The sequence below is a fragment of the Phascolarctos cinereus genome, unplaced genomic scaffold (assembly GCF_003287225.1).
Source record: "Phascolarctos cinereus isolate Bilbo 61053 unplaced genomic scaffold, phaCin_HiC Scaffold_9;HRSCAF=440, whole genome shotgun sequence".
Classification (NCBI taxonomy): domain Eukaryota; kingdom Metazoa; phylum Chordata; class Mammalia; order Diprotodontia; family Phascolarctidae; genus Phascolarctos; species Phascolarctos cinereus.
The window spans coordinates 244,348,790-244,363,305 of record NW_027556402.1 but is presented as its reverse complement, the minus strand read 5'-3'; the positions used below and the strand labels follow the sequence as shown (position 1 = coordinate 244,363,305).

At 41.5% G+C, this 14,516-nt stretch overlaps 1 protein-coding gene across 2 annotated transcripts in view; it reads right to left on the bottom strand.

Annotated features, from left to right (window-relative positions):
• CSTPP1 (centriolar satellite-associated tubulin polyglutamylase complex regulator 1) overlaps positions 1-14,516 on the bottom strand; it is a 184,670-nt gene that overhangs the window by 145,719 nt on the left and 24,435 nt on the right. Inside the window, exons 1-2 of one of the 2 annotated variants that reach the window (XM_021009717.2) lie at positions 1,869-1,957; positions 710-793 (exon numbers count right to left, since the gene is read on the bottom strand). The exons of the other annotated variant lie outside the window; for it this stretch is intronic. Coding sequence (XP_020865376.1) covers positions 710-755 — 46 coding nt within the window. The 5' untranslated portion in view covers positions 756-793; positions 1,869-1,957. Of the gene's footprint in view, positions 1-709; positions 794-1,868; positions 1,958-14,516 lie in introns of those variants that run through there. 2 annotated transcript variants of the gene reach the window in all.

Sequence of the window (14,516 nt, the reverse complement as noted above, 5' to 3'; positions counted from 1 at the left end):
TGCTCTATCCACTGCCCCTAGGAAATGTATTCTTAACCAAGCAAGAGATAGAGGCAATTACAAAAGATAAGATAAACAACTTTGATTACATGAAACTGAAAAGCTTTTGTTCAGACATTAATGCATCTAAGATAAGAAGAGAAGTGGTAGAGTTGGGGGGGGGGGATTTTGTATCAGATTTCTCTGATAAATATTTGGTATCCAAGATATATAAACAATTAATAATATATATGAGTCATAGCCATTCCCCAATAGATGAATGGTCATAGGACATAAATAAACCACTCTCAAAAGAACTGCAAAGTATTCCTGACCATATGAAAAAATGCTCCAAATCAGAACAGAAAAATACAAATCAAAACAACCCTGAAGACAAATGACAAGAAATGTCAACAGTCAGTGCTGCAGAGGGCGTGAAAAGACGGGCACCTTCTGGGTGGAGCTGTGAAATGTACGACCACTTTGGAAAGCAATTTGGCATCAGGCAAATAAAGTGACGAAAATATCCATATCCTCTGAACCAGAGACTCCTTTATTGAGCCAATGCCTCCAAAAAGTCATCGATAAGAAAAAAGTCCCTTTATGCTCCAAAACTTTGTGGTCTGCTTTGGGCCACGGAGACTCAGTCACCCGTTGCTGACCTTTTCCCTGAAGTCAGAAGCCAATGATAGAGTAGAAAGGAGGCTATGTGGCAGTATATACACGGTACCTGTTCTTGAGTTGTACGACCAATATTCAAATCCTGTTTCTGCCATTTACTACTTGTGTGGCTGCAGGTTCTCAGTCTCCTCATCTGTAAAATGAAGACCTTGGACTAGATATCATCTGAAATTCCTTCTAGTCAGACAGTTAATAAATATTTATTAAGCACCTACTATGTGTCTAGCCCTGGGCTGAGTGTTGGGGATACAAAAACAGGTTAAGGCAGTCTCTGCCCTCAAGGAGTTTACAGTCTAATGGGGAAGATAACAAGCAAACAAATATGCACAAATAAATTATATACAGGAAAAAAAGGAAGTAATTAAGAGAGAAGGCACCAGAATTAGGAGGGATTGGGAAAGGCTTCCAGTGGAAGGTGGGATGTAAATTGGGACTGAAAGGAAGTCAGGGAAGCCAGAAGGCAGAGGTAAGGAGGGAGAGCATTCCAGGCCTGGGGGACCGTCACAGAAAATGCCTAGGGCTACGAGATGAAGCTGGTAGTTTAAAGAACAGCCAGGAGGCCAGAGTCACAGGACACCAGCGTATGTGATAGAGAGTAAAGCACAAGAAGACTGGAAAGGTGGGAGGAGGTGGCTAGGTTATCAAGGACTTTGAATTCCAAACAAAGGCTTTTGTAGTTGCTCCTGGAGGCAATAGGCAGCCACTGGAATTTATTGAGTAGGGGAATGAGGCGGTCAGACCTGGCTTGTAGGGAAATCACTTTGGTAGCTGAATGGAGGATGGACTGGAGTGGCGAGAGGCAGGCAGACCCATCAGCAGCTCTTGCAACAGAGCAGGCATTCTGTGACAAAGGCCTGCATCAGAGTGGTGATGGGGGGAAGGGGGGTATTTGAGAGACGTCATTGAGATGAGACCTTATTATCCTTTTGTCCAGTGTAGTTCACTGTGAAAGACCACTCTGGGAAATGCTTTTAGAGCTGTAAAAAGCAAATGCTCTTGTCACCCTGGATGAGAAAAGGCAATGTGATGGGGTGGAAAGAGCCTTGGCCTTGAGTCCTGGCTCCCCCCCCCTTCTAGGATGACTTTGGTCCTCACTTCACCTCCTCGGGACACCCCTGGCATCCTCATCTGTATAATGAGAAAGTCAGGCTCTATCGCCTCAGAGGGCCCTCCACGCCAGCTCTAAATTGAGAATCCTGTGATCTTACCTCGATTTAAGTTTTAACAGCCGAGAACTGTACTGAGACTTTGGGGATGCCCTCTGTCATCTTGCATGGGTTCAGGTATTTGCCTAAAAGCAAACTCCAAAGTCAGAGAAGGCCAAGGTTAATTCAGGGACTGAAGAGTACTGGCCTACCCTGTCCATATAAATGCACAGGCACCTGCCTGTGAGGATATGCGAAGTTACGACTTGTCCCCACATTTCAAAGTCCTTTGTAAAGAGCCATGTGCACCCCACCCACTCCTGGGATACACAGTGGAAGCAGGGCCCCATGCTGCTCAATCTTCCCCTTCTTGGGGCTCCAGCTGCGGGCAGTAAGGAAGCCAAGGTCACTGCTGGAGCTCTCTCATATTGTTCACCAGTGGTTTTCTCCACCTGTACCCCTTATCAGCCTCACGTTCCCGCTGTGGTTAAGAGCACCACCCTAACCTGGAAAATCCTCTCGTTTATCACCCTTCAATGAAGCAGACGTTCAAAGCCATTGCCTGGCAATAAAACATGTAGGGTGGAGCTGTATTTTTTTTTAATGCAAAGGAATAGGTTTTAATTTATGTGAATGATTAAAGAAAAATAACTGCACACCTGCATCCCCTGAGGGAGAAGATATCTGGGCACCTTAGTTGCCCTCTTAAAAAGGCAGTAACTGTCAGAGATAGTGTCTTTTCCTGCTCTGCCTTCACTCTCCACTAGCCAGCAAGGGTTAAATGTTCTACTTGGCACCAACGGGGATGTGCACAGTGCACAGTGAGCCCCAGAGCAGTCTCGGCTTGGGGGAGCTGCCCTCTGGTCTGGGAGCAGCATTTAGGTCCTGAGTAACTGGGCACGTCAGTAAACCCGGTCAGACGCTTCCAGCATTTTTCTCATGTGGCCGTGCCCAGGGACACACCCTCAGATACACTGTCAGCCCGGCAACTTAACAGGGACCACAGGTAGGAAACTTTGTAGTTTTGTCGATTCACCTCACACCAATCACTTAATCTCTTTATGTCATGGCTATGCCTGTATGATCATGAGGATGATAAAACTAATAACACTCAGAAGTGGGATCAAAGGATCATAGGATTTAGACTTGAAAGGGCCTTAGAGATCATCTACTCCAATCTCCTCACTTTAAAGATGAGGAAACTAAAATCCAAAGAAGCTGATTTGCCCAAGATCACACAGGTCGTAAGTACATAACACTGCAGGTATGTTTGAGTATGAATTAGTGCTTTAGAATGTCCTTGATGTGGATGAAAGTTAACACAACAACACTCATATTAGCATTGCCTAATACTTGGCCCACAGGTCGGAGGAGCAGATGTAGCCATTACCATGGTGACACCCAAATAGCTCCAGTAAGGCCTTGGAAGTCCAGGGTAGGTCTCCAAGGAGCCAATATATTAGTATAGCCTCCTACCTACTGATTTAAGAAGGAGGATTTACAAAATGTTATCAAATAGGATTTTCATCTATCTTAGGCCTTGGTTTTCAGGTACTTGGGTCAGAGAAGGCAGCAGGAACAGAGGGATTCTCCAACAGGGTCTGAAATCATCACACACTGAGCCTCAGTGCACCCAGATAGTGGGGAAGTGAGGAGGGACGTTTGCTTATGAGTTCTTGGACACCAAAAGCTGAATGGCATATTTTTGGCCGTGCCTCAAACTCTAACATTTTCCTTACCTGTAAAATGATCTTATAATTTGCTCCATCATCTCTGTAATTCAAAGTAAACATCTAGGAAATTCTCCTCCTCCCTCTCCTCATATTCTTATTTCTATACTCCTCAGCCCCTACTCCTTTTCACCCCATATCTTCCTTTGCCCTCTTATTCCATCCTGTCCCCTGAAACCCCCATGCTACCGTTTATAAATTCCCCTCTATTTTAGGTCTCTTCATTTCAGTTTCTGTCTTCTTATACGGATGGAAACATGGCTTTCCCCAGAAAACACTACATCCCTGGTCACCCTCCCTCCCATTTATAAATTCATCCTTGGGTGCTATCGTATCTTCCTTTGGGATTTAAAACATACACCTTTCTCCTGGGGTCCAATTTCTTGTAGTTATCTACTGGTCTCCAGGTCATTCTCTCCTTTTCTAAAACATCGAGTACTTGGTTCAGTCCGTCTCTCCACACCAACTCTGCCTTTATTCCTGGGTACTTCAATATGCCCTCTAATATTGCCCAGTGCATCAACCTCCTAAATGCCCTCAGTCTCCATCTTGGTCACACACACATTGATGGCAATACACTTGATCTGATCATCACCTATAAAAACATTCACTGCTGTTATCCTGAACTCTGAAATTCTACAGCCTGCGACCTTCTATCCTTCCATCTTCCTGTCTGCCTCCGAAGCCCATTGGATAACATTTCATTAATCCTCCTTGTTAAATCAGCAGAGACTTAAATGAGTAGGTAGGGGACCACACTAGTACATTGGTCCCTTGGGGACCCGCCCTGGGCTTCCAAATCTTCTTCACAATGAACGCCGACCCCTCTTCCCCCTTGTTTTTCTAGTCTATCTCTCCTTCCCTCTCTTCAAAGTCTTGAGAGGACAGCTGACAAGTCAAACATAATTAACCTTGAATTCATCATCCCCTTGTCCTGCCGCCAGTCAAGTCTTGTACAATCCTAGGGTTGGATTATCTTCATCATCTACCTTCTCTGTTCCCACTTCCCTGCTATTGAATACTCCAGGAGAAAGTCACACAACCCGGCTGACCTGGAAACTTATCTTATCTCAACCAGACTTGACTGATCCAGGGCAGTCCTTTTCTTTGTCACTGACAGACTGACAAACTTTCTCCTTTCCTCAAACTTCTTTTTTTTTTTTTAACAAGGCAATTGGGATGAAGTGACTTGGTCACACAGGGTCACACAGCTAGTAAGTGTCAAGTATCTGAGGCTGGATTTGAACTCAGGTCCTCCTGACTCCAGGGCTGGTGCTCTATCCACTGTGCCATCTAGCTGCCTCTTCTCCTCAAACTTCTTACACCACCTCCTCTCCCCACCACCTTGGCCAAAGACTTTGCTTCTCCACTGAGAAGCATACATCTCACACACCCTTTCCCCTATTCTGTGCTTCCAAGTCCTATCATTCCCCATTGTCCCCTTTGCTCCAGGTGCTGGTGCAAGATGGTGACTGTTTCTTTGCCAAGGTCAATCTCTACGTCTGGCTCTCTCCTGACTCATCTCTACTAGAAGCTTCCCTCCTTAATCATCCCCTCTTTCTTTCAGCCTCAATTTTTCCTTATCCACTGGCTTCTTACCCACGACCACCAAGTATTCTGAAGCCTCCCTCATTCTAAAAACAATTTCACTTGACTCAGTCATCTTCTCAATCTATAATGTTATATTCAATCCACAGTAAAACTCCTAAAAAGGGTCATTCATTAATGTTACCTCCATTTCTCAACAGTCCTTTGCAGTTTGGCTTCTGAGCTTGTCTTTCAACTCAAACTACTCTCTCCAAGGTTAACAATAATCTCTCTTTTTAAAACTGTTTACGGATAACTTTGTTTTTATATCACCTTTGTTTCTGAATATATACTTCCCACTTCTCCTATGAAGGGAGTCTTCCCTCGTAACAGCTGTTTCCAATTTTTTTTTTTTTTGTTCTACATACCCCTTTAGGGTTAGGAGTCACCTAGGTGGCCCAGTGGATAGTGCTGGGCCTGGAGTCAGGAAGATGTGAATTCAAATCAGACCTCAGGCATTTACTAGCTGTGTGACCCTGGACAAGTCATTTAACTTCTGTCTGCCTCCGTTTTCTCAACTGTAAAATGGGGATCATAATAGCACCTACTTTCCAGGATTGTTCAACTGAAATAATATCTATACAGTGCTAAGCATAGTGCCTGGCACATACTAAGGGCTCAATAAATATTTATTCTCCTCCCCTTTGACAAGGAAAAAACGTAATTTAACATACTGCTCATAATATTCTTTTAGCTTTATTAAATAAATGGTTATAATAATTGCAATGATAACTTTTGCCCAAAAGAGTTCAAATTAAATTTATATTATATAATTAGAAAACATAAATTATATTCTATCTATAATTATGAAAGCTAAATATTAAATTAAAATTCTAATTATAAAATAATCATTAGTATTTTATGAGGGACATTGTATTAAAAGTGAGAGAAGTAATACAGCAAGACCTCATATGCTTACTATTATCTGCAAAACTTCATAAAAATTCTTTAATTTATAAATTTTGTTGAATATAAATATTTCATTAAATAAATTATAACTTGAAAGATTCTTAAAAATAATATAACAATCACATGGTAACCTAATTTTGATGTTGGACATTTTTATTTGAACAAAGGTTTACAGCATTTGGCTCAACTCCAGACATACACAGTCTTAAATGTGGTTCTGGATTAAGTTTACGCCTGTACTTTGATTTAAAACAAGAATAAAGTGAAAACGCTCGCTCACATGGCAAGTGAATGTCATAAGCTCTCTTGCTAAAAGATGGAATTTATTTTTTATTTTTAGCCACCAGATTAATCAACCACAATGAATAGCTAGTTCCAGTATAAATTTTGTTTTTCTACTAGCTAATGACAAAATGTTGTATTAAATGACTGTTATCATTCAGTTGTTTCAGTCATATCTGACTCTTCATGACCCCATTTAGGGTTTTCCTGGCAAAGATACTGGAGTAGTTTGCCATTTCCTTCTCCAGCTCATTTTACAGCTGAAGAAACGGAGGCAAACAGGGTGAAGTGCCTTGCCCAGGGTCAGACAGCTAGTAAGTGTCTGAGGCCAGATTTGAACTCAGGAACATGGGTCTTCCTGACTCCGAGCCTGGAACTCTATCCACTGCACCACCTAGCTGCCCCTGTATTACATGATAAATATACTTAAAGTTCAATTTAATAAATTGCTTTGTTTTTAACAATGATCATATATAAACTAATCTTTATAAGGAAAAAAATTATCTTCAAATTAACTTCTCTTCTGCCAATGGCACATGGGATCTTCTATCAAAGAAATTCTATTGTAAAATTCATCAGACAGAATAATAACATCAGTAAGCAGAGGACAAATTTAAATTGGAAAACAGTCGTAATACTCAATGAGAAGCCAGATATAGTTTATTTCTGCAGGACATCTGTAATGGCCCAAGGTGGTTTTAAGACACATGATGAGTAATGATAGTTATCAAGCAGTCTGATGTTTTACCCTGCTAACATCTTGTTTATTCACTTACACAAGGGGCAGCTAGGTGATGCAGTGGATAGAGCTCTGCCTTGGAGTCAGGAGGACCTGAGTTCAAATACTACCTCAGACACTTGATACTTACTAGCTGTGTGACACTGGGCAAGTCACTTAACCTCGATTGCCTCAACACCCCCCCCCCAAAAAAAGAATTATATGATATTCACTTACACAACTGATGAGGGGAATGAGAGAACACTCTGGCTCCAAGTACAAAACACAAGTAGGGGTATGCACGTGTATCTGATCATTGCTGGAAAATCAGTCCAGCTTTAATGCCAAACCCTTGCGGCAGTTTAGAAAAACAATTTGATGATGGTTGAAAAACTGCAAAAATACATTGTACTTAAAAGCGACAGGCGTTTGTTGTAATTGCTACACGAACACCAAAACAGTGTGCAATGACCGTGAAGGTTTCAAATGGCTATGAAAGCAAACCTACATTGCTTCAAATACCCACATGCTTGTTGTCACAGAGGAAAAATATATTTGTAATATAAGTGGCCAATTATTGAATGCTTAAGGAACTATTAAAGAATTTTTAGTGCAAACCCTTTAGGCCGTTGCCTCAGATGAGAATCACTGTCTTGTAACAAAGAATAAGGAAAAAAAGGGGCAAAGTCAGTTCAGTCAAATCCACTAAGAGGCCAACCTTGCCTGGCAATATGTGTGGATCATCCCCACTCCTACAAAGGTCTCAACTCTTCCCTTTCAATCTCTTAAGTGATAAATACAATGGCTTTTTCTCAGTCCTCACCCTACCTAACCTCTCCAGCAAGTTTTCATATTGTTGACCCATCTTCTAAATAGTCTCTCCTACTTTGACTTCAATGACACTTCTCTCTCTCTCTCTGTCTCTCTCTCTCTCTCCCTCCTTTTTTCCCTTTCTCCAGCCCCCTCCCCTCTTCCTCCTACCTATTTGACTGTTCCTTCTCAGTCTCCTTTACTGGATTTTCCTCTTTCTCTCACCAACAAAGTCTGAGTGGACACACACCAAGACTCTTAACTCTTCTGGTGATCTTATCAACTGTAATGGGCTCAATTATTATCTCCATGCAAATTAACTCCTAAATCCGACCTTTTTTTTCCTTATTTTTGTAAACATTCATCCATTTCATTTAGATTATCAGCTTTATTGGTATATAATCAGGTGAAATAATTCCTAATAATTTTTTTTATTTCTTCATTGGTTATGAATTCACCTTTGATATTTCTAATATTTGTAATTTTATTTTCTTCTTTTTAAAAAAATTAAGTTAATTGATGGTTTATTTCATTTTTTAAAAAGCTCCTAGTTTTATTTATTAATTCAATGACTTTTGCTTTCAATTTTGTCAATCTCTTCTTTGATTTTCAGGATTTCTATTTCAGTATTTTATTGGTGGCTTTGAATTTGTTGATTTTCTTGGTTTTTTTTTTAGTTGCATGCCAAATTTGTTGATCTACACTTTCTTTTATTAATGAAAGTGCTTAGAGATATAATTTCCCCATTGGACTATTTTGGCTGCATCCTCAAAATTCTGGTAGGTTGTCTTACTGTTATTATCTTTAATGAAATTATTATTTCTATGATTTGTTCTTTGACAAATCCATTCCTTAGGATTAAATTATTTAGTCTCTGATTTTTATAGTTACTTTAGTATCCATTTACTATAATCTTATTGTAATGGGTCCTGTAAGATACATGTCTAATATTTCTGCATTTTTTTTATTTGTTGGTGAGATATGAAAGTGCCATGCAAAAATGAGAAATAGGTATACTCTTTTCTTTTTTCATTCAGCCTCTGGATAAAGTCCAAAATAGTCCTTTTTTCTCTCTTCAGATGCCTAAGTACCACCAAAAGACATGTTTGTTTTGCAATGAAGGAAAGATAAGGAGGTAGGGAGGCCTTTAGGAATGTTTTTCTTCAGGGTACAAACTTTCTCAGAACAGCCCTGAATATACCACATCTTCATCTTCCTAATTAATACAGTCTTAGCTTCATGGATTTGGAGCTGGCAGGCACCCTAAAGTCCAAGTCCCTCATTTTACACATGAGGAAACTAGGGCCCAGAGAAGTCTATGTGACTTGCTCAATGTCCTCAGGTAAGCAGTTGAGCACAGATCCAGGTCCAGGTCCTCAGTCTCTAACACCAGAGTTCTTTTCACAACACCTTTACTTTTACCTTACAAAGAGTACAACTCAGGTTCACAGATTCAGAATCAGAAGATGCTTTAGAGATCATCTGGTCTTGAGAGTCTTATCCTGTCTCCATGGACAGGTTTCAAAATATTCATGAAATTGGATGGGAAAAAATTATATATTTTTTTTACTAACCTCTAACTTAATTTTAGTATTTCCTTAAATTATAAATTTTTTTAAAAAAAACAACAGTATTTTGAGAAGGTGTTCATAGGCTGCACCAGCCTGCCAAAAGGGTCCCTGATAAAAAAAAAGATTATGAACCCCTCATCAAATCAACCCTATGATTTTACAAATAAGAAAATTGATGGCCAGAGAACTAAAAACCATTTGCTTAAGTAAGGTCACACAGATGGAGTGAGGCAGAGGCTGAATCTGCTCCAGGTACTCTGACTCCAAGACCAGTGATGAGAACTCTAGAAACTCCGAGCTGGGAGGACATCAGAAGCTGTCTAATTCAACCGAGTCCAAAACAAAACTCCTTTTTACAAAGCACCCAACAAATGTCAGCAGGGTTTTGCTTGCAGACCTCTAGTGAGGGGGAAACCATGATCCACTGAGGCAGCAGAATCAGCACTTGAGCTGTGCTATTAAGAGCATTTGTTCTTTATAGCAAACCAGAATTTGTTTCCTTGCAGCTTTACCCCACTGTTTCCAGTTCTGTCCTATGGGGACAAGCAGAACAAGCCTGATCCTTCTTTCACAGGACAGCACTTCAAATACTTGAAGACAGTGACTGTGTCCCCATCATGTCTTCTCTTTTCTAGACAAACACTGAAAATTCCTTCACTGATATTCATGGCATCACCTTAGGGCCTTGGCCATCCTGACTGCCCTCCCCTGGACATTCTCTAGGTCAACACTGTCCTTCTTAAACTGAGTGGCTGGAACTGAACACAAAGCTGCAGACGCTGTGTGACCAGGGCAGGGTAGAGGAGGATTATCACCTCTCTGGTTCAGGAAACAATGCTGCTCTCAATTCTCATTCCACTACTTCATGCTGCCATGTTTGTGTATGTGTGTGTGAGTAGATATGTGTATTGTATGCGTGCTATGAAAACAAAATGACAGTGCTATTAATAGAATAACACATTTATACTGCACTTTCCCCCACTAACCTGCTACATCAAATACCTTGTTGTGGCATGAAGGTGACCTGGGGTGCTCAAAGCGCATGCCAGGTAAGTACAAGCTTTGGCAAGTCCCACTAGGGTATCATCCCAGTGACAGATTGTATCTGCTGTCCAAGGACCAGTGAGCTCATCACCATCCAGAGTGACATATCTTTGGCCGCTCTTGAAAACCATCTCCCAAGTTACAGATGGGTTTCCATCTGCTTCAGTGAGATTACCCAAACCAATGAAATGGCAGAGCCTCAAAGCATTAACATATGCAGCAATTTTTGTTTATGGTGTACTTTTCTCCAACAACTTTGTGAGGGAGGTAGTGCAAGAACTATTTTTTTCCATTTTACAGATAAGGAAACTGAGGAGTCTTAAGTGACTAATGAGTGTCAGAGACCAAGTTCAGAGGGCTAACTTCACTACATGCTGTGTTGGCTCTCTGAGCATGCACATTAGACTTCAAACTTACAGGAAAATGGTTTTCTTGTCTATTTGAGATGGTTCCTAGCCTCTGAGAACTCCATAGTTTAGGAAAACATTCTCTGTGCTAATAGAAGAAACCTGACCCTGCTATGAATAAAGAGCTACAAATTGTTTAGACTATGAAAGTCCAATAGCATCACTAAGCTAATACTTAGCAGTGGTTTGCTAACTAATAAGCAGGAAGTGGTTAATGCACCTCTACAAGGGTACTTGACAAGGTCCCTTTCTCTAGTGTGGCCCACTGCGTCACAGCTTCTCGTCCACCCAGCCAAACCAGCCTGGACTTGACCTTCCCTAGGCCCTCCCTTGGCAGCTGAAGGGAAGCCAGTCTTTCCTGATCCCCCCAGGTTCTATCTTCCTTCTCAAGTAATCATGTATATACATTGGTCTGTTTTCAGGTTGTATCCAGTTCGGTAGAATGTAAGTTCCCTGAAGGCTAGGACTTTTTATTTTCTCTCTATATCCCCAATATCTATCACATTACTTTCCTAAGAGTGGATACCACATGTCTGTTGCATTCGATTTTACTGTACTGGAAGCTAGCAAAACCCACAATGATGAACTCTTCACTTTTATTCCCACTACAGTGTCTATGTCTTCCTTTTCCCCCTTCCCAACTAAAAGCACTTTTCTAGCCTTTCTTCACTTTTATTCCCACTACAGTGTCTATGTCTTCCTTCTCCCCCTTCCCAACTAAAAGCACTTTTCTAACCTTTCACCCAAAGTGCAAAAATTCCTTGTTACAACTCTGGCCACATAATAAAATTTCTCTCCTTCATTCTGTTTCCCAGATAATCTTGGCTTTAAGTATTTGCTTAAAGGTTGACACAGTGATGGAAGACCCATCACTTAAGTATTTCCAACCTGGATTTTTTGACATAGGTTAGAATCCTGCAGTATTAAGACCTCTTTTCTTAAAGGGGGATTTCACAGTGGCACAAATTTAAAACACTGGACTATCTGACCATAACAAAAGGTACTATGCCAGCATCTGAAAACTCCAAAATGCTACTTAAACAGCATGACCTACACAATTGCTCAGAAATATGATTTCAAAGCCAAAGGAGCCATAAGCTTGATAAGATCTAGATGTAAAAATAGTTACGTGGAGAACAAGATTGATTATAAAATAATTCTCTTGTTTTAATATTCACAACAATGTTCTCTAGGAAATATAAAGAAGAATGTTGTAGGAAAACAGGGAGTGTATCAAGTCTAAATCACAATCCTGAAGCAGAAACATCTTAGGAAATGAGGTAAAGACAAATTCAATGCAATTTAACAAACATTTATTAAGAGCCTGATATGTGTAAAGCCTTGTGCTTTTACAGTACAGCTATGGATCATAGGTCAAAACGTCACAGCTCATGAACCTAAAGGGACCTCAGAGGTCACTGAAGCCAGTTTCATTTTACAGATGAGGAAACTGAGGCCCAGAGAGGTTAAGTGAGTTTTCCAAATAAACACAGGTAGTATCAGAGGGGGAATCTCAGCCAAGGTTTTATGCCTCCACAGCCAGTATTCTTTCAAGCCTATCCTAGAAACCTGTGATCCCCTTGACACAGGTATTTCCTCCAGTGACGCCCATAGCAAAACATCCACGTCTGTCTATTGATGGCGACTGTTGTTTGTGTGTGCCCTCTGCAGATGTGCCACGGAGGGTACACCAACATGTTGAGGCGTGAATGGCAAGAAGCTTCTATTCAACTGAGACATACGAAATGTACATGGATAAGTCAATAGAAGGGAAAGAACACCAACAAATAGGAGAATTGGAAAAGGCTTCTATAGAAGCAGACATCTGCCTGGGAGGAAGACAAAGGTTCTACAAGGTGGAGATGAGGAATGAACACATACTAGACACAGGGGGGAACCTACAGCAATACAGAGAAGATGAAGAGGGAATTGGAGGAAGAGCTAGCTAGCAGTCCAATTTCGATGGATTATTAAGTAAGTAAAGGGGGAAAGTTCCAAGTAAGGTAGGGAAGGCAGAGCTGCCAGACAGAGGAGGGCCTTAAATGCCAGGTTAATCAGTGTCTAGTTTATTCTGAAGGGAACAGGAAGCCACTGAAGACGCGGGAGCAGGATAGGGCAGCTAAGCAGCACAGTGGACAGAGCTGGGTCTGGAGTCAGGAAGACACTAACTAGCTGTGTGACCTTGGACAAGTCAATGAACCTCAGTTTGCCTCAGTGTCCTCATCAGTAAAATAAGGATCATAATAGCACCTACTTCCCAGGGTTGTTGTGAGGATCAAATGAGATATTGCCAATGCCTGGCAAATAGTAGGTGTTTAATAGATGCTTGTTTGCTTGATCCCCTCCCGAGGTCAGAAGCAAAAGAACGCCTCAACGTGTTGGTGTACCCTCCGTGGCACATCTGCGGAGGGCACACACAAACAACAGTCGCCATCAATAGACAGACGTGGATGTTTTGCTATGGGCGTCACTGGAGGAAATACCTGTGTCAAGGGGATCACAGGTTTCTAGGATAGGCTTGAAAGAATACTGGCTGTGGAGGCACAAAACCTTGGCTGAGATTCCCCCTCTGATACTACCTGTGTTTATTTGGAAAACTCACTTAATCTCTCTGGGCCTCAGTTTCCTCATCTGTAAAATGAAACTGGCTTCAATGACCTCTGAGGTCCCTTTAGGTTCATGAGCTGTGACGTTTTGACCTATGATCCATAGCTGTACTGTAAAAGTAACATAGTCACCCTGTGGCAGGAAGATTATTTTAGCAGCCAGTGGACAACAGATTGGAAAGGGGGTGACTGAAGGCTGGGAGAATAATGACAAGACTTTTATAATAGTCCAGATGAGTAATCATGAGAACCTGAACAGGCACAGTATCCATACGTGTGGAGCAAAGGGGATAAATACTGGAGATGCCACGGAGGTAGAATAGACCAAACGTGGTAGACAACAAGGGTGAGAGAGAGGGAAATGTCAGCTATGAGTTGCAATTATGAGCCTCAGTGGCTGAAAAACAGGGGAATGTGGAGAGGGGCAGAGGTAAATGTGTGGGACATGCTGAGCTTTCAAAGCACACATCCAGGAAGATGATCCAGAGAAGAATGTGCCCAGGCAATTGACAATGTGGGGACGGCATCTTCTGCACAGAGATAGTTGAGCCCACAAAAGCAGGGGAGATTGTCGAGAGAAAGTGTAGAGAAAGAACAGGGACAAGGGAAAAAACCTGAGGGGGCACAAGACTGTGTCCCAGATCCGGATAACAATCCAACAAGGGAGACTGACAAGGAACAGTCATACAGGTAGGATGAGACACAGGAGATAACAACAGCAGAGAAGCCAAGAGACAAAAGAGAACCCAGAAGAAGAGGTTCGTCATGGAAAAAAAAGATCAAGGTGAATAAGGACCGACTATTTAGGCGTCTTTATTTCTGTAAAGAGTGGTTTGTAGTTGTATTCATATAATTCCCATATTTTGGTAGGTGGACTCCCAAACATTTTATACATTTTATAGTTTGGGATTTTTTTGCTTTTTTTTGGTGAGGCAGTTGGGGTTAAGTGACTTGCCCAGGGTCACACAGCTAGTAAGTATCATGTGGGGACAGCTAGTGGCACAGTGGACAGAAGACCGGCCCTGGATTCAGGAGGACCTGAGTTCA